This window comes from Zonotrichia albicollis, chromosome 6, assembly GCF_047830755.1.
Source record: "Zonotrichia albicollis isolate bZonAlb1 chromosome 6, bZonAlb1.hap1, whole genome shotgun sequence".
Taxonomy (NCBI): Eukaryota; Metazoa; Chordata; class Aves; order Passeriformes; family Passerellidae; genus Zonotrichia; species Zonotrichia albicollis.
In genome coordinates, this window is record NC_133824.1 from 38,238,663 (window position 1) to 38,263,423 (window position 24,761).

Consider the following 24,761-nt stretch of genomic DNA (forward strand, 5'->3'; position numbering starts at 1 on the left):
AACAACCACTGACTACTGCTCCAAGCTCTGGCTCGGTTATAACACCCTGAGCCTGGTCGTTTTCTGAGAGCACCTGAGCTACCACAGAAACCCCACCACACTGGGGATCTCTGGGGCACCCCCAGGGCAGCAAGGCAGGGACAGCCACAGCCCATACACAGCCCTGCTGCTGAACCAGCACTCCTGGTTTGTTTGGGTCCAATGGGTTTCAGCACAGTGTTAACTTTTTACTTCTATTCCTTTCCCCAGTGCAGGAAATCAAGTGAACAAGCACAGGTGGTGACTCCCATATCCCATGGCAAGACCTTGCCACAGAATTACCAGCTCCCAGCCTCCCAGCACAGGAGAGCAGCCCTGTCCCTCCTGTGGAGCCTTGCCTCAGTGTGCTGTCCCACAAGTGTATTCTGTCACCCAGTGTGGAAGAAGCCAATCTACACATGGAGTTGAGGTATTTCACAAATATTTCATTCAGATTGGAAAAGACCTCCAAGGTCATTCAGTCCAACCCACGGCCAATAGACCATGGCACTAAGTACCTACCACATCCAGTCTTTCCTTAAACAGCTCTAGGGAGAGTGACTCCACTTTGCCCTGGGCAGTCCATTCCAATGTCTAAACTCCCTTTCTGTGAAGAAATTCTTCCAAATGTATAAGCTGAACCTTCCCTGACACGGTTTGAGGCTATATCATCTTGTCCTGTACTAATTGCCTGGGAGAAGAGGCCAACCCCTGCCTTTCTACAGCCTCCTTTCAGGTGGTTGTACAGAGTGCTAAGGTCACCCCTGAGCCTCCTAAACATCCCCAGCTCCATTGCCCTTCTCTGGACACATTCCAGCACCTCAATGTCTGTATTGGAGTGAGGGGCTCAGAACTGGACACAGGGCTTGCGGTGTGGCCCCACTTGTGCCACATCCCACAGTGAGGGATGATCACTTCCCTAATCCTGCTGGCCACTCCAAGATCATCAAGTTCCACCACCAACCAAACACCACTGTGACAACTAGAGCAAAGCTAACTGGTATGTCCTGTTGTTCCCAGAACACCTCCAGGGACAATGGTTCCACCACCTCCCGGGGAGCTTTTACCTGACCACCCTTTCCATGAAGAAACGCAACAAGGCCAGACACTGGCTTTCTGGATTCATCACCCACTGCCCATCTCTGCACTGATACAAAATAAACAAATATTTATTTGAGGGCTCTGTGTGTGGATCTGCCTTGGGTGCACGTGGAGGCAGAACCCAGCTCATGGGACAAATGGAGGGGACTGTGCTGACCCTACCAGGCCAGGCCAGGGCAGGATTCCAGAGGTGGAGAACAGTATTAAGCTGTGGCAGGGGAGGTTTAGGTTGAACATCAGGAATAATTTCTCCACAGAAAGAGTGATCAGACATTGGAACAGACGGCGCCGGGCTGGCGGCGCAGTCACTGTTCCTGCAGGTGTCCAAGGAAAGATAGAATGCGGCACTCAGTGCCATGTTCTAGTTGACAGAGTGGTATTAGGTCAGAGGTGTGATGCGATTATCGCAGAGGTGTTTTCCAATGCCCTTCACTCTGTGACCCCGTGATTTGCGGAACCTCCACCATCCCAGCACAAACCCCAAGGCCGCACAACACGCCCAGCATGGGCAGCCTCGGTCCTGCGCATGCGCCACCGGCCGCGCTGGCGGCGGCCGCACGCGCTGCTCGCCATTGGCCTGCGCGCTGCCCGCCGCTCCGGCCCAATGGCAGCGCTCGTTGTTGAGGGGTGGCGGGAAGAAGGCGTTGCCGAGGCCGCGCCCCTTCCTTTCGCCGCCGCTCTGTCCTCGCGCGCGCACGTCCCAGGCCGCTGTCCCGCGCCGCCGCCGCCGCCAGGTAAGTGCGCGGCGCGCCCCCCTCCGCGGCAGTGGTGCCGTCTGGCCCGCGCGCGCCAGCCCCGCCGCGGCCGCGGGGCTCGGGCGAGATCACTCGGGCTGGAGGGAGGGTGTGGGGGGGCAGGAGGGGAGAACGGCGGCCATGTGCTCTCCCGGCCTGCGCCTGGGCCGGGGCTGGCGGAGGCACGGGACGGGCTGAGGCGGACGCCAGATCGGCAGTGCCGCGTTACTGCTTCGTGTCGGGAGAGGTGTGCGGTGCCGGCGCGGGCGGGAACGTGTGCGGGCCGCCCGCGGGAGGGCCCCGTGCCGGCACAGCCTGCGCAGCGTGGCCTCGCTGGCCACGGGCCCGCCTTTGGAAGCGGAGCCGCAGGATTGTGGCTCGGAGGGAGCAGGGATGGGCTCTCTCCGAGCCCGCGGAACTCGGCCGTGCTGAAACTCTCCTCTCCTCTTGCAGGATGCGTTACGTCGCTGCTTACCTGCTCGCCGTGCTCGGGGGCAACGAGTCCCCCACGTCCAAGGACTTGAAAAAGATCCTCGACAGCGTCGGCATCGAGACGGACGATGAACGCATGAACAAGGTGGCGTTGCCTCTTTATTCCACATGTCCCAGCCAGCACTAGACTTTGGAGCTCTATCCTTGGCTTCAGTGTTCCCGTTGCCTCCCTATTGATGTACTCTTATGCTATTCAGACATTTGGTGATCCTTACCAGTGCGAATTCTAAACACTGCTGGGCCAATCATAAGTTTTTACAACTTTTGTTGAAAGTCTAGCTTTTTTACTCAATACCTCTGCAAAGGTATTGAGTGTGTGCAATACCTCTGCAAAGGTGTCTGTCAGTTGTTGCTGACTTTTGGTAGTTCAGGCTAATCATCCTCATTGAGATGGTGGCTGCATATAGGGATGCACTGAAAATGTTCTGACATGGTGCATAGCCTGCACTGAAGGTTCACTTCTTATTTTTCAGTCAGTATCGATCCAGAGCTAACACTTTTGAAGGCCTGATACTCAGTAGTACATTTTTATTTAGTGTGCTGCAAAGGAACATTTGTTTCCTCACCAAGAAACATATGCAAGTCATAATGTGGAGATTAAGGTATTTGAGGATAAAATATAGGAAGATTTTGGAAATTAATATGAACGTGGTTGTGTTAAAAAACGACTTTTAAAGAGTATCTTAATTATAATGGTTCTTGTGATATAATAGATCTTCAGCATTGTGGACCTAGAATTAATTGGCGATGGGGGAAAAAAACAAGAACCAATAAAATGATCTTGTCACTTGTCACATATTCCTATGTGAAGCGTTTCCAGAGAAGTAAAAGTGAAAAGAAATTATTTTCCCAGTATTTTACCATAGGCCAAACAAGACTGTGGATTGGCTGAGCTGACAGCATCCTTACTATGGTTTGGAATGTTGGTTTGAACTCGTGGAGCTCCTGGTTAAATGCCAGGTCTTTTGGTTTTGGCTCCTTTAGATTTAATACCTTAATGGATTAATTGCTTTCTTTGATCCTCCGATATTCTGAAAGCTGTTCTGGAATCTGTTTTGGTCATAATTAATTTTTGGGTTGTCTGTATTTTAAGCTTGTGTAAATGTAGGGAAGTTTTAGAAGCACCTTTCTCCTGGCTGGAGCAGTCATGCAGGCACATAGTTTCACACATCCCATGCTCTGTGTAAGTAGAAGGTGCCTGTTAAAAAGCTCTTGCTAAAGTCCTTCAGATTTGGCCACTGACTCCTGGTAGCTGGGACTCACCAGTAAGTTCTGGAGCATTATTTTTAAGTGCTTGCTTTAACAGTTTTGGAGTTTGTGTTTTGCTTTTGTCATCTCTGGTTATACAACAATGGTCCTAAAATTAAAGTTGGAACTCTGTGTTCCAGGGCAAGGATACAATAGCTTGGCTTTTAACATGTGGTAGAGCTAGGAATGGGACCCTGTGGTTTTGGGTCCAGAACCCAGTGCTTCAGAGCCTCCCAGGGGCCATTAAGCAAGAAATGTAAACAGTCCCTCAGTGACTTACACTGTTGGTGAGGCTTCCTAATTGGTTCCACAACATTTCTGTATCCTCTTTTTTCCAAGTTCACTGGATTAGTTATGAGTTCAGTAACAGATTTCATGAAAATGCTTAAAGTACTAAAGACTTAGCTGAAGTTTTCATGTCAATGTTCTGTTCCTGGTACTTAAAAGTAAGGAATTTTGGAGCTAGATAAGCAGCAGGATGGAGGCACTGCATATGATGATTTATCAGTACTTGTTTAAATGTAGGTTATTCTTATGCTGTTTGGAAACTCTAACGTTGTAAATTTTACTTACAGGTTATTAGTGAGCTGAATGGAAAAAATATTGAAGATGTAATTGCCCAGGGTAAGTAGAGTCTCTGAGTGAGCCAGGTAATTGCCTCTGTTCCTTTGATAGCCTAGACCTGAGAGCAGGGAATTGCTGCCAGGTCACAGACTCTTTGTCTGTTCAGCAGTGTGGATCACAGCTGGGTTGAGTGGAATCAGGTCCATTCTAATTCCCTGCAGGTCAGTGCCAGTACCTGCTGGGTTTCGCTTGTGGACCACATTAAACTGGAGAACTGAAACATGTATGAGCTTACTGGAAGTCTGCTCATGATGGAGTTTTCTGAACATGTTGATAAGAGACTGAGCTGTCCTTTGGGGTCTCTAGGAGATGTTTTGTGTTTCACCCACTTGTGTGCCCCAGTGATGTAAAGCATGAGGAACAGGCAGTTGGCATTGGGGTGCAGCTCCACCCTCTGCCTTGAGCACAAGCCTCCAGTGCACGTGTCTTGTAGAGCTCTCAGAGTCCAGCATTTCCTTTTCCCTGAGACAGAACTCTGAGGGCTGATTTCCGTAGAAATTTGTGCTCTTACTGAGGCTGGAACTTTTAACATGAATTGACTGGGTCGTAGGGCTGAAGTAAAGCAGAGCTGAGGTAGTGCAAAGGTTTCTGATTAATGAATTTTTACTATTTTGCAAGTGTATAGGCACAAGGGAATTTGCAGGCATATTTTTGTTTAAAGGTAGCCAGCACTTTGCCTGGCCTTGCTGTCAGGAGCAGGCACTGGACATTTCTATCCATGTGGTTTGAAAGACCTAAGAGAGCTATTACACTTGTGGTTACAACACACTTATGCTGTCTCTTTCTGTAATACTTTAAATAAATTGTTTCTTAGAACATACATGCATATGAAACATGTTTGTTTACTTTGCTAGTTTAATAAGATCTTGAAGTAACAGGGAATTATTTAGAAACTGATTCCCAGAAACTGGAATACAGGCAAACATAGTGTGTATGTGACCTTTGAATGCCAAGGGAGCCTTGGTATGTGAAAGGCAAGAGGCCAGAGAACTCGCTGCCTTTCCAAATACAAACAGAAATCAGAAGTCTCAAAGGAGATGCAATATAGGGTTCATAGGGTGCTGAGGAATTTGTTTAAATACTGTCCTCTTTGCCATAAATAAATCGATCTTTCCCTTTCTCGCCTGTAAGTGTGATACCGTTATGCCCTCAGCGTTCTCCTTACCCTTAAAGGAGAAAAAGAAGGAGCAGGAGAAAGCAGTGCTGCCAGTGTTACTTTTGAGGTACATTATCACTTTCTGGGCTACTGTGCTGTATTTAGAGAACAATGTGGGTGTGTGAAGTTGGATGTGTTCACTGCTATTTTTATGACAGCTTTTGGAAGAAAGACAGGGACTTTTTGAACAGAAGAAAACTTACTAATAATATGCTGCCAGTGTTCTTGGGATAAGCCTTTGTGAATCTTGAAACTCCTGAGTGTTTTTTATAGAACACTTTATCATGAATGCAGCCTCTTGCTCCTTTCAGCAGATTAGTGACAGGTTCAATCCATGAGACAGGATCAGTTTTTTCCTGCACTTTTCCATTTCCCCTAACTTGTGTGCTTGGGATGAGCGTGTAAATAAATACCTTCTCTTGTGTCCCGTTCAGGTAACGGTAAGCTTGCCAGCATGCCGGCTGGGGGAGCCGTGGCAGTCTCAGCTGGAGGGGGTTCTGCTGCTCCTGCTGCAGCTGCTGCCCCTGCTGCTGGTGAGTGAGAGTGCAGAGCTGTGGCTCCAGGGCAACTCCTTTTGTCTCGGGTAACAACTTAACAGCTGAGTCAACGTTTCAGGGCTTCTCCACTTCAGCCGTTCAGTGATGGAAACTTCAACTGAACAGTTACTTTTCCTTTGGACAGTCAGAAGCATTTGCTCTTTGTCTGCCTTAGGATTGGGCTTGCTTAAAACTAAAAATCAGAGACTTGGTGGTGTAAAGCACATTTCTGCAACAGTAATGTCTGTATCCGTTCAGTGTTACTTGTTTGCTGAAAGGGAATGAGATGAACCCTGCAGGCTCCAATACCTGTAGGCCGGGGAGCTGAGACTGCCAAATCTTGTATCTTGGAAATCTGTGGTGCAGTGTGAATACTGACTATTCACTTGGTCTTTTTTTTTCTTCAGCTGAGGAGAAGAAAGAGGAGAAGAAGGAGGAATCAGAAGAATCTGATGATGACATGGGATTCGGCCTCTTTGATTAATTATTTGTTATAGAGAAGTTATTAAAATTCTTTGTTTTAAATGTTTCTATGTTTATTATTATTACCGTGCAAGTGCTCTTGGATTCAGCTGTTCTTTCAATAGCTCTGACACAGCTTTGATTTTTATCTCTGTCTGCAATAGGTGTGTGAATTTTCTGACAGACTATAAGACTCAGCTCTGTGATTACTGAGGAGATGGCAAAGCTTGTGTGAACCTGGGTGCTTGTTTTGACACTGCTGTTTCTCAAACAGTGTGTGTGAACTGAATCTTCCTGATGTTAGCCACCTCCATTCTGTTTTGCTCTCAGTTACTCAGTGAAGTGGCTCATCTATTCAGCAATGAAAGGACTTTGTTTTCCAGGATCTATTTATTCCATTCCAAAATGTGAAACTGAATGAACAGCAGGCCTGAATTAGGCCAGTAACATAATTTCAGAGCTAATTATAGTAATTTGGTTTTTAAATGTTTAAAAGCATTGATTTCATGACTGTCATATTTCCAAGGTCTAGGGACAACACTGATAAAATAGTTGACTAGGATTTCCTGGTACATCTGTATGCTTAACAGTCTATAACCAGAAAAAATCCTAACTGCATCCTGCTGTCGTAAGACACAGATCAGTGCAGAGGTGTCTTTCATGCTGAATGGCTGTTCTGGGCTGTCGGGACATAAATTGTACCTTGATCTGAGCAAAGAAACATGAGAATGGTGTTTTCGGAGAACTGAAACATCTCTGGCATGCCAAGAACTTACCAGCCTGAGAGGAAGGTGAATTTTGCTTTATGAAGTGTCTACTGCTAGAAGATGGTTTTGGCAGGCAACTTAACATGGCTTCTTGTGGAAGTCTTCATCTGTCATTGTAGGTAGGTAGAATACATGTTGCATGTGTGATGATCTTCCTGTGATTAAGTCTGCACAAGTAGAGTCAAAAAGATATCCCTGCAGTGTGTATACTGAGGAGCTTTTCTAGTGTAGTTGTTTTTGGGGAAAAAACAGTTGCTGATACAGCTGTGTTCATGTGAGTCATTGGACAAAGCATGGAAAGTACTTCTGGGAGTAGAGATGGGTGAAATCCAAGTAGGAAAAACTTTCATCTCTGGTGTACTGCAAGAAAACACCCAATACTTGACAGCAAAGCAAAAGAGCAGTTGGAAGTTAGATTCTCAAAATGGCCATGATTTAAGCAACTAACCCTTGCTGCCCTTCTCTCCCTGGTGCCAGAAAAATGTACAGCAGTAACAGTGCCAATACCTTTCATCTACTTTGTCTCTTAAGTGCCAGCCTGGTGATCTGGTAGTAATGGAAACCATTCATTGTTCACCGTGGTTCTCTGTCAGACCCATAATGGCAGTGGTTCAGCCCTGGGAGCAGGGCGGCTGTGGTGCCTTTTCTTGGTGATTTCTCCATTTCAGGTCACTGAAAAAAGAGTGGATTTTGGATGTGGATTTAGTGAGAGGTGCCTCCCCAGTAGTGCCTTGCTTTGCTGCCTCAAGAGCACCAGCAGTGTTTACACAGGAAGGGATTGCCCTGGCACAACACTCAGGGTTTTTCCATGCAAAAGGAATTTATTTGAACAGCACTGAGCTATTTGATGAATTTGCTGTGCCCAGCTTCGTGAGACGAAACAAACCTGTGGTGCCAGTTGCTGGCTACTGTGATGAGGGGAGGAGTATAACTACATCTAGACTAACTTATTTTTTCACCCTGTTTTTATCTTCTTCCTTTGGAGACAAAACCTTGAACTATGTGCCTGATCCTGCAGTGGGTGTCCTCTTAACAACCTTTAAATTCCTTTGCAAAAGTGCAAAGCTGTCAGTTAACCTGCTCTGAGCAAAAGAACCGCTCATTGCTAGACTGTTCTGAGAAGAAACTTCTGGGGGCAGCTTTCAGGGAAAGCACTGAAAATAGAGCTCTCATCACAGTGCCACAAGGAGTCAATGTACCATAACCATCTTGTAAGTTTTTCTTGAAAAGAACAGGGCATGGCTCAGCTTTGCTCCAAGATTTCACAGACGTTTTGCTAAAACCTCTTCATAGTGAATGTTTCTGAATACAAAATCAAACCTCTTAAGTTTACTTCCCCCTTCCTTCCCTGTTCATGAAACTGTTGCCACCTGATGGCTTTGTACATGAGCAGTGATGTACCTGGAAGTCTATTGCACACTTGTTTGGTGCTCTACATGGAGTTCCCTCTGTTCTGATTTCAATGAGCTTCAGCTGTGAAGGAGATGGGATCCCTGCTTCTGCTCTGTAGTCACTGTTCTGAATTTTCAAGTCTCAGCAATGCCCTTTCAGACTTATCAAAGGCAAGGGTACTGGTGGGGTGGGTGCATTGTATTCCATGATGCTCTCAGAGGAGACTAGTGCCTGCTCATACTTGGACTTGTGGCCTAGTCCGTCCCCCTTACAGAATCAATTTTAGCTAGAGAAGATTTTTCCTGAATTCTTCATAAAAGATGGGCTCAAGGGCATTGAAGAGAAAGGGAGGGATAGTCCTGTGCCTGGAGATTACACTAGTAACTGATCATTACCAAATTGACAGCAGGGGAGAGTGATTTAGTCATGGGCTTGACGTTGAAACTTGCAGGCTTTCCTCACTGGTACACAAGTGCTGTGCTGTCGCAAATCAGCTCTCACTGAACATCATTCCTTACAAACGTGGGGTAGGGAGACAGATGAGGCATCTCCACTACTTGGAAAGCAGGGAGAATGTCCTGGACACTACTGTAAAGCAATAAGCAATGGTTCCCTGGGGCCACTCTCAACTGGTTTCACTCTTACTACCAAGGCCCAGTTTTGCAAGATCCTCCAGGCAGGCCTGCTGAACTCAGGAGGTTTGACTTACGTGGGTTCAGAGATGGCTGTAGTACCTTTCCTAGAAGAAAAATTCAGTCCCAAAGGAGCAGGACTGCTCCTCTGCCTCAGGACATGCTCCTATGAAGCACGTGCCAAGAGTCTGCCATGGAATGACCTGACATACACAAACATCACACGTAAGAAAAAGACATAACTCTGGCTTTCCAGTGATGTTGAAAGCACTTGGATTGAGCTTCATGACTGGTGTGCTTTTCTTGCTGACTATGGACAACAATACTACAGTAACATTTTGGAATCAACATTGTAACAGGCTGCCTTTGGTCCTCCTTTGAATTCCCAATGGCTGGCAAAACCACAAAGTCTTCCTGAAAAAGCAGAGATTGTTTGCCTGTATGTTATTATCTTGAAGGTACTAAGCTCACCGTTCATTCAGTTAGAAAACAAACACAACGAGAGATTGTATGTGAAGCTGTCTCTGTGACATCTCAGCTTGCAAGGGCACGAGTGGATTTGAAGAGTTTCAGTTGAGTTTAACACGCAGGAAAAGCTGCCTTGTAAATCCCACTGATCTGGCTTACTGCTGCATCGTGAGCAATTGCACAACTATTGCACTTTCTTACTGGGGGGAAAGAGATTAGTTTTGGGGGTTAATTCATTTTTGAGAAAAGCACAGTTGTTTGTCAGCCTGCTAGCGCCAGTACCCAGGCAGCACTCCACAAGAGATTAGTGTTCACATGGTTTGTTTCATCGACCTGTTTCAACAGGGCAGCATTAACCTCCTCAAATAAGTAACCTTGAGGGCCAAGGCAGAGTGATGTAAACAACTCAGGATGAGATTGCTGTTGGGAAATCAAGTGAAACTAACTCCAGCATTGTCACAGCATTGTTGTTTCTATTTTCCAGAAACACTAGGAACATTAAGACTTGTGAAATGCTGGAAAAAGAGGGAGCAGCACTGGCTCCAGAATGAAGATGTTCTTGTGGTTACAGATGTTTGGGAGGTATCTGCAGACAAGGTTCAGTGGTCAGTTTTGCCACAGACTTCTGCTCGAGTCACAGCCCAGTGACCAATTCTTCTGCAGAACAATCCCTGTTGTAGAAAAGGCAAATCATGATGTTTCCTTTGGGATTGACTACATGAAAATACCTTCCTGTGTCATCAGAAGCATGGGGTGGAAGCTCTGTGATGGCCTTGGTGTTAAGGGTCTGTAAGAGAGTCATGGCTTGGGTGTGCCAGGGCTCCCCTCTCCAGGTGGAGACGAGGGTTATGTAACCACACCAAATGCAAGGGAGGAAGGAAATTCCAAAAGCAACTAGAGGTATGAGAGGAAGGGAGAGAAGGGTGGGTATAGAGAGAGGATTAAGGTAAGCAGGGTTAATTCTTTATGTACTCCAGGATATTAATATGTATAAAGGGGAGTTCCTGGCAGCTAGGTGAGGTGGGCTTGGGGGCAGGACATGAAAGAAAGCTAAAGCTGTACTCCTGCCTGTCTGATGAAGGCAAAGGGCAAACACTTAATGGAAAAGTGCTCTGTCTGTAGTGACTGGAGTATGATGTCTAACTTGAACTCAAATATTGGACTTATGCAAGGGTTACCTGCTGAATTTAGCTTCCATCACATGTCTGTGAGGCAGCAGACTGAGGCATTAAACAGCTGTTCTTGCAACCTGGATGGCCACTCCTTAGGGAGGATATTAGCCTCCCTCCTATCATTTGAAAGGACACTTGGAGTGGAAGGAACAGGAAAAGGGGCTACTTGGATAACCTCTAATAGCCTGAATGGTGAAAGAGCTGTTTAGCACACATATAACACTATCCAAGTGAGAAACTTCTGACCAGTTATAAGAAAATGAATGCAGATTGCTTTATGCCAAAATTAATGAAGTAGTTTTTTAAACCTTGGTAGAAAGTCCTTTTTGCCCTATGTTGGTTCAATTAAAAATTTATGCTTTTTGTTTTGTATCCCCTAAACCTCCCTCCTGCTGATCTTGCTTCCTAGCTTTGAGTAGAGCAGCTCTTTTTCTTGCTATGCTGATCTTTTTGATGTCCCTGTAAACATTTGTACTTACCTAATGATTTGGACGTCTGTGGTCTGTATTGTTTATGGCAAGGGGGTCTTTACAGCTCCTGAAATCTATTTTGATGATCTACTAGCACTGGCCTCTCACCCAGTGCTGCTCTGTGGCAACCATGTGCACAAGTACTGCTGAAAATCAGAGTTGCCCTGACTAAATGTAAGCATTTTTCTGAGCTTAGAGGCATGTGGAGAAAAAAATGTTGAGAAAAGGTTGGGAAAGGTAAGCAACTGTGTGTGTTTTGGTGATTTGTGTACAACAGTTTACAACTTCCTCATGAAGGGAAGAGGCAGACACTGATCTCTTCTCTCTGGTGAGCAGTGACAGGACTGGAGGGAATGGCCTGAAACTGTGTCAGGGCAGATTTAGGTTGGATAGTAAAAAAAGGTTCTTCCCCCAGAGGGTGGTTGAGGACTGGAACAGGGTCCCCAGGGAAGTGGTCACAACACAAGCCTTAACAAGAGTTTGCAAAGTGTTTGGACAATGCTCTTGGGCACATGCTGTGACTCTCGGGGACGTCCTGTGCAGGTCCAGGAGCCATTACGGGTCCCTTCCAATGGTTTTATAAGTTTTGAAGGGGGACAGGGATTACCTTTTTCCCAGTTCTTGCCCTATTGCTATGACAAGACTTGCCTCCTTCTGACTCCTCAGCTTTTTGTGAAAGGGGAAAGCTTTTCCTGTTCTCTCACGTTTCTTGCGCGATCCCTGAAAACAAGGGAAACTCCAAGGACTTGCAGCAGATGCCAAGAATCGGGATGTTCCGCGAGGGAAGGACATCCTGCTGCCCCGGGACAGGGCGAGGTTTGGGGCGCTGCGAGGAGGCGCAGCCCTCTCCCTCGGAGTGGCTGGCTCGGCCCTTGCCGCTTCGGGCGGCGCTGGCCCGGCCCGGGAGCGGGTTCACCGGAGGAAGGGTTGGCAGGAGGGGCCGGGCACTCCGAGGGGCGGCGGCCATGTCGGGGGCGGGCCCGAGGGCCGGGCCGCCGCGTATAAAGCTGGCTGCCGGCTCCACTCTCCCAGCGGCAAGCCCTGCCGTGTTCCGCAATCGCATCCTCGGCAGCGGCTCTGCTTTTCCGGCTGTCCCGCCCGTCCCCAGGCGGCGCGGAAAGAGACCCGCAGGTTCACTGCTCCGCCGCGGCTGCTGCTGCCTCCCCCCGGCACCCTCCGCCTCCAGCGGGGCGCGGAGGCCATGTTTCCGCCGGACTCCACCTGGAATATCTCCTTCGCCGGCTGCGGCTTCCTGGGGATCTACCACGTCGGCGTGGCCAGCTGCCTGAAGGAACATGCCCCGTTCCTGGTGGCCAACGCCAAGAAGGTGTACGGCGCCTCGGCCGGGGCGCTCACCGCCACCGCCCTCGTCAGCGGCGCCTGCCTCGGTAAGCGTGGGCCGAGCCCGGCGCAACTTCGTGTGTTCCTTTCGTTACTGCTAATTTGTTAATTAGAGCACCAGCGAGGGGATGTGGGTGTATATATGTATGTGCATGTAAATAGCGCTGCGCCCGCCTCCTCCCGAAGTGCGAGCGGCGCTTTGTTTTTAAGGCCTTTACCCCCGCCGCGGTCCCTGCCGGGTGGCTGAGGTCAGGGAGGCCCCGATGGCAGAAGTCAGCACAGGGCTCCTGGCTCTGACACCACCCACACAGACATCTATAGCGTGGGCTTGCTGCGCTCGGTTTGCGGGGTTACCTTGCTCGGGTGTAGGAGAGGAGCCTCTCGCCGTGTGGGCACTGGCCTTTGGTGGCTGTGAACGGGAGGTGAAGCGGCTGGAGATGGAGACCCGGAGTCTGCATGTGCAGATGGGAGCTGGGCAACATCTCTGAGGAGCACAGCCTTCAGGCTGTGTGTTTGTTTCTGGAGGAGTGTTATTCCTTGGGATCTTGGACACTGAGGAATTCTCTTGCCCTTTGCAAGAGCTGGATCTCCAGTTTAACTAGATTTTATCTCTTTTTTCAAGTTACAGAATAACCTTAAGAAGTTATCTCTGAAGCAAGCACACAGTGTTTACGGTGTATCCCTATGCCTGGGGAACAGCTGAAGAAAATGGTCTGTGGTGCCTCCTGGCTTTCTTGTCATTTTATATATGGGAGTAAGCTAACAAACACGTGTTAGAGTCTGTACTTGGAAGCTTTTACGTTGAGAATAACAAATGCAGAAAATTTTCTTAAGCTTGAAAGGGGATTGTGGTGTGAGAGAATCAGGTATATCTGTTCAGTCTGAGAATTATGAGCCTCTCCTAGAGATAAGGGCAGCCAGAGCTGTTTATTGCTTGAAGTTCTCGCACTTTGACAGGTGTTTTTCCACAGCACTCCTTTCTGAGATGTAGCCCTCATGCAGCAAAAGTTAGTGTTTTCTGTGTAGTTTGGTTTGAAGTTTCCCTTCCTGAGTGTTTTTGTACAGAAATGCCCAGTGAAGTGCATCTGTAACTTCTGGAGCTCTTAACAGCTGTTCAGATCCCAATCTGAGATCTCAAGACTGTAGTGATGCCTTGGTGCCAATTATTACTGTGGACAAGGGATAATAATCCCTAATCCCATTTTGTGTAGGGATTCATTTGCAGGTAGCTGCCAGGGATTCAGTTGTTTAATTGCTGTTGCTTCTGTTGAAGAGGCAACTCCCCAATTAGTTCCCTAACTGGGTGATCCCTCTGCCACTTGAAGGCGTGGCACAAGTGTGAGACAGCCTGACTGTAGTGCCTAAATCCTTTGCCTTGCTCAGATGCTATCCTGGGTGCTGAGCAATCCTGTTATCATGTTTACTTTGTCCTGGCTATTTATATGTCCAGAGCATCCATGGTGTGCCAGGCATTGCCCTGAGGGAGGCATCCAGCCTGTTGAGAGCTTTCTGTGAATCAGAATAGGTTTTCCCACTCCCTGTGAGGTACAGTGGGAGTGTAAGAGGACTGGGTTAGGGGCCACCTTCTGGGAAACATTCACCTGCCTCCTGAAGGAGGGCAAACCATGCTTTTTAAAGCTAACCAGGGCTTGATCTTGGGTGTTCCAGTTCTGTCTTCCATTTGACTTCTCTGAAATTGTTTACTTCTGACTCACCTGCATGACTGACATGTGTCTTGGGTAGAGAGCAGCTCTAAGGCAACAAAGTTGACTTCTGAAAGTAAAAGCACATGGGGTGCGTGGCCGTACCTTGTCCGTGTCATAAACCCTTCTGACAGTGCAGCTTCCAGCCAGAGGGCCAGAGGTTAGAATGAAATCATAGAGGTAAAAGAGAACAGGGCAGAGGGAACAGCTAGGCCTGAACTAGGAGAGCAGTTCACTCTCATACAGGCTCTTACAGGGTCTGTACCTGTGTTTGCTGTGCTGCTGAGAGCAGGTGGTAGCCTGTGGCCTTTGAATCCTGTGGCAGCTGCTGCTCTGCACTGTCACTTGCCCTGTCCATGGAACTGGAATGCTAAATAGTGTCTCTTGGTGAAAGACAAAGGGGGGATTTTGCAGAAAGAAGCCTTGCTTATTTGACTGTGTGTAGATAAAGTTAGTGTCCTCATGCCTGTGAACACAAGAAGACTCTGCTGTGCAGAGACAAATACTTGTAGGTGAGGAGTGTAAAAACCTCTTCCTTGGGAGTTTTTCCATAAGTCCAATCTTTTGAGACCCTGATCAGGGAGAGCAGAGATCTTGCCGGACTTCAGAGAATAAGATCCCACTTAGTGGTTTCTTTTCCAGCTTTTTCTCTCTGGCCTTTGCATCTGTTCAGCTTGTCTGTGAACTCATTCTGCCATCTCATCTCTGTTAGTTGAGACCTCACTGTCATCATCTGCGTAGGACAGGAAGGCTTTGCTATGGGCTGACACTGAACTGAAAGGCCTGACCAAGTGATCAGCAGCCTTTGGAGCACACTGTGGCCTTCAAAGGTGTGCTTGAGAATAGCAAAGAGAGCAACACTGGGTGTGCTTATTACTTAGGCAGGGCACCTTATATTTATATAAGAGATCAGGAGGTATTTACAGTCTGATATGACCTTGCCTAGCTCTGGTTAAGCACTTTACCATTAAGTTGTAGGGATCTTGGATTTGTTGTTCAGGGTTACAACAGTGATGTTGCCCTGCATCTGAAGTGCTCTCTCTCCAGCTTTGACATCCTTCTGTTTGCTGGCATGAAAAAGCAGTGCAATTTTCCCACTAGCATAATCTGTACGGCTATCAAGGTGCATTGGGCAGTCTCCAAGTTTCTTGACTGTGCATAGTGCAGTGTTGTGGCATGAACAGCTTCTTGCCCCAAGTATATTCTAGGAAATAGCCTCTGTAATGCCTATACCATCTCTTGGGGCTCCTGGAGTCCAGCACACCAGGAAATGCACCTTTATGTGCCAGGCAAGTGGAAAGTTCTCATGCTGGTGTTGCTCTCTCCTCATTGTGTGTACCTCCAAACCTGCAGCTTTTCACAAATTCTAGGTGTGGGGCTTTGAGATGGTCCCCTGTCTGTATAAATCTGAAAGTCACCGGCCTGGATGAGAAAAACTGGCCTACATGATGTGGTGAGACCGTCCTTTTTCAGTCAGGAGGAATGCTAAAGTGCAGCTGCTGCAGGATTCTTTCATCCCTAATACTGAGCAGGGAATGTAGTTTTGGTAAGGTCTGGAATCATCTTACTTTGGTGAGCTGTATGGGGTTTGTTGTGCTTGCTTTGGGAGCGTAGCAGCGTGAATAAATGATGAGATCTGAAGCTGTATTCACTGAAAAGCTGTCTTTGAGCTGGCACTAAGGTCCCTCTGACTCATAGTTAACCAACAGCATCTCAATTGTCTGCATGTGAATGCTGTCCTAGACAGCCCTATCTGAGGGTGGGTTGGAACGGCTGAATTGCTTTGCTTCTATTTTGAGGGGAAGGGGTGGGTTCTGCTGTCAAATGCAAAGCTGGCTATCAAACCCCATCTGTGGAAGTTAGCTGTTCTCCTAAAGCATGACAAGGTCAACAGAAAATGAAAAAGCAAGCTGAGGAGATGCTTTTGATACTAAGAATAAAGCAAGGAAGCCGTGTGTTGCTAGATTGAGTAGTGTTGTTTGGGATGCTCTTTGGAGAGCACTTCCTGAGTTGTTTACAGCATTTTAAAATTTAATTATTTTAAACTGCTATCTTAACCAGGACTCTGTCTCAGGCTTGACATGAGGTGACATAAGTTATTTGACATTTGGGTTTGCTTGTCAGCTGTCACCATGTGACCACCAGGAAATGTGCTGCTGAACTGCAGAGACGTTTTCCATTGGGTAGCAGGAGCTAACAAAAAAAAAAAAAGCCCAATGAACAAAACCTTTTGAAACTGAGATAATTAGCGACATCAACATCTTAAATGTTGTGCTTCTGCAGTTTGATTATGTGCATGCAAAGGCTTAAGAATTGATCATGGAGATTTACTTTCTCTGTGTTTGTGTAATCTTAACACCAAATCCCAGATTGGCAGAGGGAAATAAACCAGCTTAGAGTCTATGGAATCCTCAGAGCAATGCTAGTTTATGCTGGCCAAAGCATGAATCAGGATGCTTATCCTGGGGGAAGTGTATGTGATGCTGTCTTCTGTGGCTGTGTGAAGAGAGCTGTGGATCTCCACAGGGACACAAAGGGAAGTTTTGTAGCATCTGTGGTGTCTCAGTAGTTAGGTCCCTCCTTGCACAGGTGATGGGCCCTTGTACCTCCTGCAGGGGCCCTCCCTGGAGAAAAAGTTGTTGAGGTCAATAGCCCCAGCCCAGGAAGGAGGGACACCTTTATGTACATTGAAATACAGATATAATTAGTGGGAACCTTCTGGTGCTTCTTGGAAATGGTGATGCTTTTCTCTGTGGTGGAAATAGAGGTGGAGGGGAGATGTGCTGTGCTGACATAGACGGAAATGTTCGCTGGCTTGGTGGAGAAGCTGCTGAGCCTGGATCTGTGCCCTCAGCAGTCACAGGGCTGTGGGATCAGGTGTCCAGAGCAGTAAGCTGGCAGCCAGAGCACCCTGTAGGAACTCTTGATGGGAGGGAAGAGTTCCTGCTTTCTGCCTGGCTCTAGCAAGAAAGCTTCTGTAAGGAAAGGTGCTCTTGCAGGCATCTCGTTGGATGAGTGCAAGGGAAGCCAAGGAGCCACTTCTAGCAAAAAACAGTCCCAGCAAGTCATGTGTTTGTTCTTTTGGCACCCCACATAGACAGCAGGTGTGCAGAGCAGCTCAGTGCCCAGCCTTGCTGTCAGCAATGGCAGCAGCTGTGCAGTGTCACTGGCAACAGCACAAGAGGTCTTTGGTCATTCTTCTGACCTGTAGGTTCATCATGTCTCTTGAACTTGCAGCATGTCTGAGCTGTTCCACTTCTTTCTGCCTCTTAGCTCCCCAAAATCTTCAAGGCAACTGCAAGTCCTCCATGTAAAATGGGAGAAGCTGTTGTGTGTTCTTTAGGGTCCTGTGTTCACTTACTGATTGTGTTTGGAAGCTTAGTCCTGACAAATCAAAAAGCCTTCCTCAAATGTCTTGCTGTGTCGTTCAGTTCCAAGCTCCTGCTGCTGCCTGCACATCCAGTAGCTGCTGGTGGTGCTTGTTTCCTGTTTTTTGGGGGAGCTGTGTTACCTTCCAGTGCAGAGAGCATGGGATTGGACTCAGATGTGGGGCCCCTGCTCACTCTGCCTCACTGAGTCATCAGTTTCTCCATGTTTCTCTCTGTGCCCTCCATGAAGCATGGATGAAATGCTCCCTAGCTTGGCTGGAGATGATTTCCACCTCTTCTGTGCTTGGTTTCCACTCAACTTGAAGAGGACCACACAAGGGCTGGAAATGGTAATTAGTCAGCATTCCTTCTTTCTGGAGGTGGGAATGGGCAGGCCTTCTGATTACAGGACCTTTGCAAAAGCTCAGAAATCTTACTCCCAGGAGCAGTGTGAGTGGGTGACTCCTGTTCACCTTCCTCTTTGCAATATAAACCCTGCTCATGGCTGAATTCCAAAGTGGCCACCACTTCTCCATTGAATTCTTTGCACTTCTACACTTTTATTGCCCAGCTCTAATACTTATTTTCTTCCTTTCTGCTAAGTGTTCTTGGGACTTGAGGTGAAAGTCAGGATGTGTCTTCAATTATGTGGGAGTCAGCCAGGCCTATGTATTTGCTAGGGCTGTGTGGCTTGTCAAGCAAGTAGAGTGAGAGCTAGTGAAAAGGAGGGGTAGAGGAAATGATTCCATGTGGAAGGCCCTAAATAAGTCCATGTCCCTGGGAAAAGGCAGATTGTGTCCTTGAAGTGGTAGAGTCTGAGGTAGTAGAAAATCCTTTCCAAGGAGCACATAGGAGAGAGGCAATCAGTGAGCCTGGGAGTGTAGAAATGTTGCTGGAGATTGTTGTAGCCCTGCCATTTTGTAGCTATGAAGGCCAGAGGAATGGAGGAGAGAGTTTTTGTCACTTGTGATAGAACAGCTGCTCGTGGCAGGCCTGATCCTGTCCCTGGGGCTGTGCTGATCTGTGGTGCAGTGTGTTACATCAGGTGTGGGAGCTGGTAGCTTTATTAGAACCCAGGGCTTTGTGCTGCCCTCTGGCAATGTCCCAGAACTGAGCTGGTCGTGCTTTGTGGTGTCTTCTGCCACTGTTTCCCAGGCTTTTAGCTGTGCTGTGCCTGGAGGATTTCTTCTGAGAATGAACCATTCTCTTCCTCTTCATACACTGAAGTTTGTGATATTGGTTTTGGAGGCCTTTTTTAGGCTTGGGATTTAAAGGATTGAATATCATTGTAGCATTGGAGGTTCTGGCAATCTCTTAGTTTGCCACTCCTGTGGATTATCTAGTTTAGCATCCTGAAGCAGAGGAGGAGACATCTGAGGGTGTAAATGAATCAGGAATCCCTTTGCATATGTTAATTACAAGGGCCAGTCTTGCTGGCTGCATTGAACGCTGCTGATTCAGTGCTGGGCCTGGCAGAAAAAAAAAAATTCCAGTGTATTATGGAGACAGAGTGTGGATTCAGGCTGCCATAGTTATGCCATGCATGGAAAAACTTGGAGTCCTGTTTCAGAGTGGGCTGTCAGCACAGAGATTTACACTGATTTATCTATCCTAGTGTTCTTACATAGCAAGATTGGCAAAATAATCTTTAAGGTAAGCATTTAACTACTAGCCATATTTTTGCACACAGAAGAGGTCATGTGTCAAATGTTCATCTGAACATCTGTCTCTTGCTGTTCTTGTTTGTGTAGTCAGCCCTGCAGGAGGGTTGAGCAGAGGCTTTTCCCCTGCTGGGGTCTGTGCAACCCTCTGTGAGCAGCTCCTGTCCTGCTCTCACAGTAGTTTTCAGAACCTCAGTTGTGTTTTGGCTGAGGGTCCACTGCTGATGTCTCTGGGACAAAGGTAGCATCAGTTTCTAGATTTTGCCATGGTTCCCAGGGTATGGAACCATGGTTAGGGTATGCATCCTAACCTTGTGATCTGCCTGATGCTGCTCCAAGAAAACAACAATCATTCTAGAGCAAAATGCCAACACCCCTTGCCAGAGGACTGCTTTGGAAACTGAGCTTTTGATTCTCACTTCCTTGCTGGAGTCTGCCCTGCTTGTGCCAGGGGCAGTGGGGAAGAGTTTGGGGTGTAAGGTGACACTTGACCTGTCTGAGAAGGGAGGGCAAAGCAGGCCCAGCAGGCAGTGCCCTCCCAGGGGCACAGGGAGGGGCTTGGTGAACCCTGTGAGTGTGAGAGCTGGGCATGATGCAGGCTGAGAGCATGTGCAGGGTGTCAGGGCTGTTCCTCTCATCTGTGTTGGGGTTTTAGCACTCACACAAGTGTACAGTGGAAAGGACAGGGAGGAAGATTGGCTGCTGTGTGACAAAGCCAGCCATGTCTCTGGTATAATCCCTAAATATGAAACAGTTGCCACCTGAAAGCACACAGGAAAGCTTTCTGCACGGCTTAGGCTGATAGCTACCAAAAGCCACCACTTCTGCCTCTGGGCAGACCAGAGAAGAAAGGTAATTTCTCATTACGACATGAGTTTTGGTCTCTTTCTCCCCTCCACTAGCTTTCTCTGGATGAGTATTTGTTTTTGAAAATATTGCTTTGAACTCAGTATTACTTGGTCCAAAGTGAGCAGCAAGGATCTGAGCTGCACCTTGTCTACTCTGTGAATCCCCTTTTCTTGTCATCCCATGCTGTCTGAATTGCACTAGAGCATTGGCAGGGATGAAGGTGGAACATGGCTTTCAGTTCAGCTTACCTGGGGTCCTGAGCAGCTTTTCCTTTTCATGCACTGTAATGTCATTTAATTTCTCTAATGCAGTGAACAGAAATGCAGCATTGAGCCTCATATTAGGATATCACAGTAGGGGAAGATCAGACTAGTGGGTGTTACTGCTGTGGTTGTGACAGAGGGATCCTGGCTGGCTGCCTGCTCTGAGCTGCCTCCTGCCCTTCCTATCAATTGTTTCACAGCAGCAGCTGCCCTGTTTTTGGGTTTGTGTTGCAAAAATGAGCGCTCCCGTCCTGACCGCAGAAACACAGCGAGTCTCAGCTTGCACAACAGCAGTTCTGGCGAGGCTTTGGTGTGCCAACGCTTCATCAAGTCCAGTGCAGAAATTTAGCTAGAGACCTCGTCCAGCCTGTGAGTTCTTATGCCTGCTCTCCCTGGTTGCTTCTGTGCAAAGCAGAGCAGTGAGCCTTGAGGTGAGCTATGAGTGGTGCATCTGCACTCGGGCTTGCAGGAGGGTCCTGCCCTGCAGGTACCAGCTGGTGGGTGGGCATGTGGCAGTCACTGCTCTGCCTTGTGAGCTGCTCTGTGCAAGAGGTAAAAGCCCTGGCAACTTAAAAGCAGATCTTCATCTTATGTTCCTCATATCTAGCATGTGGCAATAGCTCTGGTTCATCTATTAACTAGTATCTAGAGCACACTAACCATATCTTTTGGATCAAATGGGAAAAATGCCTCCTTTTGGTTTGGCTTTATTTAAACAAGCAGCATAACTGACAACTTCCTCCCCAAGCTGAAATAGAAAAGCAAACATCTTGGGACAAACATGTTAAGAAGGAGGCTTCTGGTTCTGAAGCAGTTGCAATTGACCTGAATTTATGTAGCCTTCCTGCTGTACAGTGTGTCTTCGGCTAAACAGTTTGTGTCTGGTCTAAGCAATGCTGAGTGTGAAGAATCTGAACCAGAAGTATTGTGGGCTGAGCCCTTGTTTTAGCATCTGCCTCTGGCTGCAAGAGCTGGCCTTACTTGAAAAGCTGTTCTCTTTCTCTTGGTTTGCACTTGTCCTACCTGTAAGGTCAGAATGGGTGCTGCTGACTGCAGTCTAACCGGGATCCCTAGCAGTTGCTCCAGTAGGTATCAATGCCTCTCATTCCCGAGCTAAGGGGGAGAAACACCATTATGTACCCCTGGTGGCCAGGCTTTCCAAGAACTCTGCTTTACAAAACTGTTTGTTTGTTGAACTCTGAGGTTAAATCCCTGCGCAGAGCCCCTGATCTTGCCACAGGGAGCAGCTGGTCAAGTAGTAGGACTGTCTGTAAACTGAATGGGTGTGGTTGTGAGGGCAGTTGTGTTTACCTCCTAGGTATCACTAAAAGCAAAAATAAGTTTCCTTCCTGTATGTCTTATCTGGAGCCAAGTGACCTGAACTGTTTCTTACCTGATAGCAAAATAGTTGGAGAGGAGGATTGAGTGAAGACCTTAAATTAAATAAAAAATATACATCAGAACAACAAAAATTAGGGAAGTCCCAGAGGAACAGCTTGTTCTGGTACATGGTGTTTCTCAATCGAACTGGCTTACAGGAGGATGTGCACAGATGAGAAAAGGGTTGATGCTTTTGAAGACTTCACTGCTAGCTGCCATCCCTCAGCCTCCAATGTTTGAAAATGTGTGTTTTTCATTTGTGTCAAATAGTGGCAGTTGTACAACTTCTGGCCAGTGAGGGATATTCTTTCCACAGTCAGTGTTTTTAGGTGTCTGTCCAGGATTTCAGATGGAAGTTAGAGCTGTCATCAGCAATGGGGTACACCTATCACCTGAACATGTCTAATAAGGGCAGGTTGTAAAACATTGCTCTTTATATCCTGCTGGCATGGATTTGTCTCTGGGGGCCCCCTCTGACATCTTTTCAGCCTCTCTGATGGATCATCAGAGAACATCTTGGGTCAGGTTCCCATTCAGGACAAGCTGGCCTTTGTTTAGCTTGGCTGAAATGTTGGCTGGTTTTTGCTCTCTTGGGACAATAAGTGGAAATCAAGTTGCTTCAGCATGAGTGTGGAAAGTGGAACAGAAGTCTACCCAAGCAGTGGGATCTTTCACAAATGGAGGTCACTGCCCACAAGAATTGGGGTTGTCCTTGGGTCACTGGCACATTGCTGTGCACTGCTCCTTGGGATGAGCAAACAGGCACTTCATGATGAACTGAGCTACCCATGAGGAAACATCCAATAATGTTCTCTGTTAATTATTTTCTAGATGTCAGTTTGAAAAATTCTGTTTATAGCTTTGTAGGTTTCTTTTGGGCTGGTGACAGGAGTGTGTTGTAATTAGGACTGTGTCATCTCCTGGGAGAGGCCAGGCAGGAAAGCATGTGCATTGCTTACTCTTGGTACTTAGAAAAGGAGCACGTGCAGGAGCTGTGCATGCTCAGCTGGAGCAGCTTAAGGATGTGCCCTGGAAGAACATGGAACAGCTCTCCTGAAACCTCTGCTCATTGTCAGATACTGACTTTTAGCTCTTGCACATATGTGACACAGAACAGCTGAAACAGCAAGAGACGGGCAACCGAGATAATGTTGGGGAAGATCATGCTAATAAATTCCTTCTGACTCATCCTATTCCTAAATTTACATCCAGACTGGGATCTAGCAGTGGGATAATGACAATTCCAGCAGTGTTCAGCAACCACCTGCATTGAAAGCAAAGTGTGAAGATTTTAGCTGGGGACTCTTGAAAGGGACATCCGTGCTGAGTATCACACAAACATCCCTGGAACAGAGAGCTGAGCAGAACTGAAGGAGTTCTGGAATGAGGTCCCTGATTATAGTACACAGGGCTGGCAGGACTCCTGTCCTGAAAGTCTTACAGTCAAAATGGCTTGGTCAGGTGATTCCAAACTGAACAAAGGATGGGGCTGTCCAGGGCCTGGGGGAATAGCAAAAGTACCTGTGCTTCCTTCTGCTACTTGTCTTCCTTTCGAAGCTGTTGGTGTGTTGGGCCAGTTGGAGCCTTAGCTGGGTAATGGGAATGAGGAGGGGGGAGTGTTGCTGATGTGTAGGAAGGAGTCCATTTGTTGGTGTTGAATGAGAAGCAGGTTTAGTGAGGATCTGCAGTTCCTGCCTGCCCCACTAGTCCAGGCACGTTATGGCATCTGCAGTCTGGGGTGTGACCTCTCTGTGCCTCCTGCCAGCAGGGACAGAGCACTGCCCCTACATCCACCAGCTCTCTGCACTGTCCTTTGCTCTCCATCCCTGGTGGAGAACTTGTCCTTTGGGCTTGTATCCTATTTACTGTTGCACTAGGCAGGAATGGGAATGTCCCTGGCACAGGTGGTCTTTGTGCTGACAGAGAGCCCTCCCAGAGAGACCTGCAGTGTCATGGGTGAGCTGCAGGATTGAATATTCAGAATGCCCTTCCCCGCATTTAGCTTGCTCTGCTCCTATTTTTGTCTGTGTCTTGGGCACTTTTTTCCATTTGAAATACTTCATGGGTCATCTGTGATTTTACTGGCTGGCAAATAGATACCAATGTGATCTAACATGTGGCTCAGCAGGAGACCATCATGGTGCCCCTGGTGCCAAAGCCCTGCTGCTGCTGATGTGGGTCTGAAGAGACCCTTCTTCTCCACTTGTCACCCCTCCTGTGGAGCGGTGTTTAGGCTTTGTGGTGGTCCTCATGCACTGCACAGCTTTGGAGATGCCTTTCTGTTTCAGCCCAGAGCTCTTGGCAGCAGTTAAGGGTCTCCCCAGCTGCCTGGCTAACAACAGTTTTAGGTGATCCATCTTCAGCTCTGCTGTCCTAGAGGCAGAGTAACAGCAGGCTGCTCTGCTGGGCTGTTTGTTTACAGTTATAAATAGCATGTGCTGCTTGAATGCTTTTCAGGTTAGAGTTTAGGGGCTGCCAGGCAGTACAGACTTAGTTACTGGCTTATTTTGGAGTTGAGCATGACTGATAGAGATGAAAGTCAGTTGTTAAAGGGAGCAGTCTAACCCTATGTCAATAATGTGAGGCTGGATTGATACAGCTTAAAAATGAAGTGTGAGCTAGCAGCTGCCTTCAGGCTTTTCCCATGGGTGCCACTACCTTGCCCCTTGTAGCCACTGCAGATGACAATCAGCAGAGTGGGGACAGCTGGCCTGTCTTTTCTGGCAAGGGACATGTTAGGGTGTTTCAGGATATAACTGAGTGATGCTCCTTTGCGTCATCACAGCTGAAATTCAGATAAGGGCAATAGCCCTGCAGTACTTGGGTTTATGTATAACAACACCCAGTGGGGCACTGCTGGGGGTGGGGTAAAGAGGAAATATTCCACATATATTAATGCAACACTTTTGGGGAATATTGGCTTA

The 24,761-nt window shown here is 47.6% G+C and overlaps 2 protein-coding genes and 1 non-coding gene across 3 annotated transcripts in view; all 3 read left to right on the forward strand.

Moving 5' to 3' along the window:
- The first annotated feature begins 1,692 nt into the window (after nt 1-1,692).
- RPLP2 (ribosomal protein lateral stalk subunit P2) lies at nt 1,693-6,438 on the forward strand. Its single transcript, XM_005491602.3, has 5 exons — nt 1,693-1,853; nt 2,307-2,430; nt 4,169-4,217; nt 5,808-5,906; nt 6,317-6,438. The coding sequence occupies exons 2-5, from the start codon at nt 2,308-2,310 to the stop codon at nt 6,391-6,393; spliced, it is 348 nt and encodes a 115-aa protein (XP_005491659.1). The 5' UTR covers nt 1,693-1,853; nt 2,307; the 3' UTR covers nt 6,394-6,438.
- Nucleotides 4,356-4,488, forward strand: LOC113459849 (small nucleolar RNA SNORA52). Its single transcript, XR_003381417.1, has one exon. It is a non-coding gene; the product is annotated as a small nucleolar RNA SNORA52 (small nucleolar RNA).
- A 5,807-nt stretch (nt 6,439-12,245) lies between the features above and the next one.
- PNPLA2 (patatin like domain 2, triacylglycerol lipase) overlaps nt 12,246-24,761 on the forward strand; it is a 29,026-nt gene continuing 16,510 nt past the window's right edge. The window contains exon 1 of the mRNA XM_005491601.4: nt 12,246-12,660. Within this exon, the coding sequence (XP_005491658.2) occupies nt 12,474-12,660 (187 nt within the window). The 5' untranslated portion in view covers nt 12,246-12,473. The remainder of the gene's footprint in view (nt 12,661-24,761) is intronic.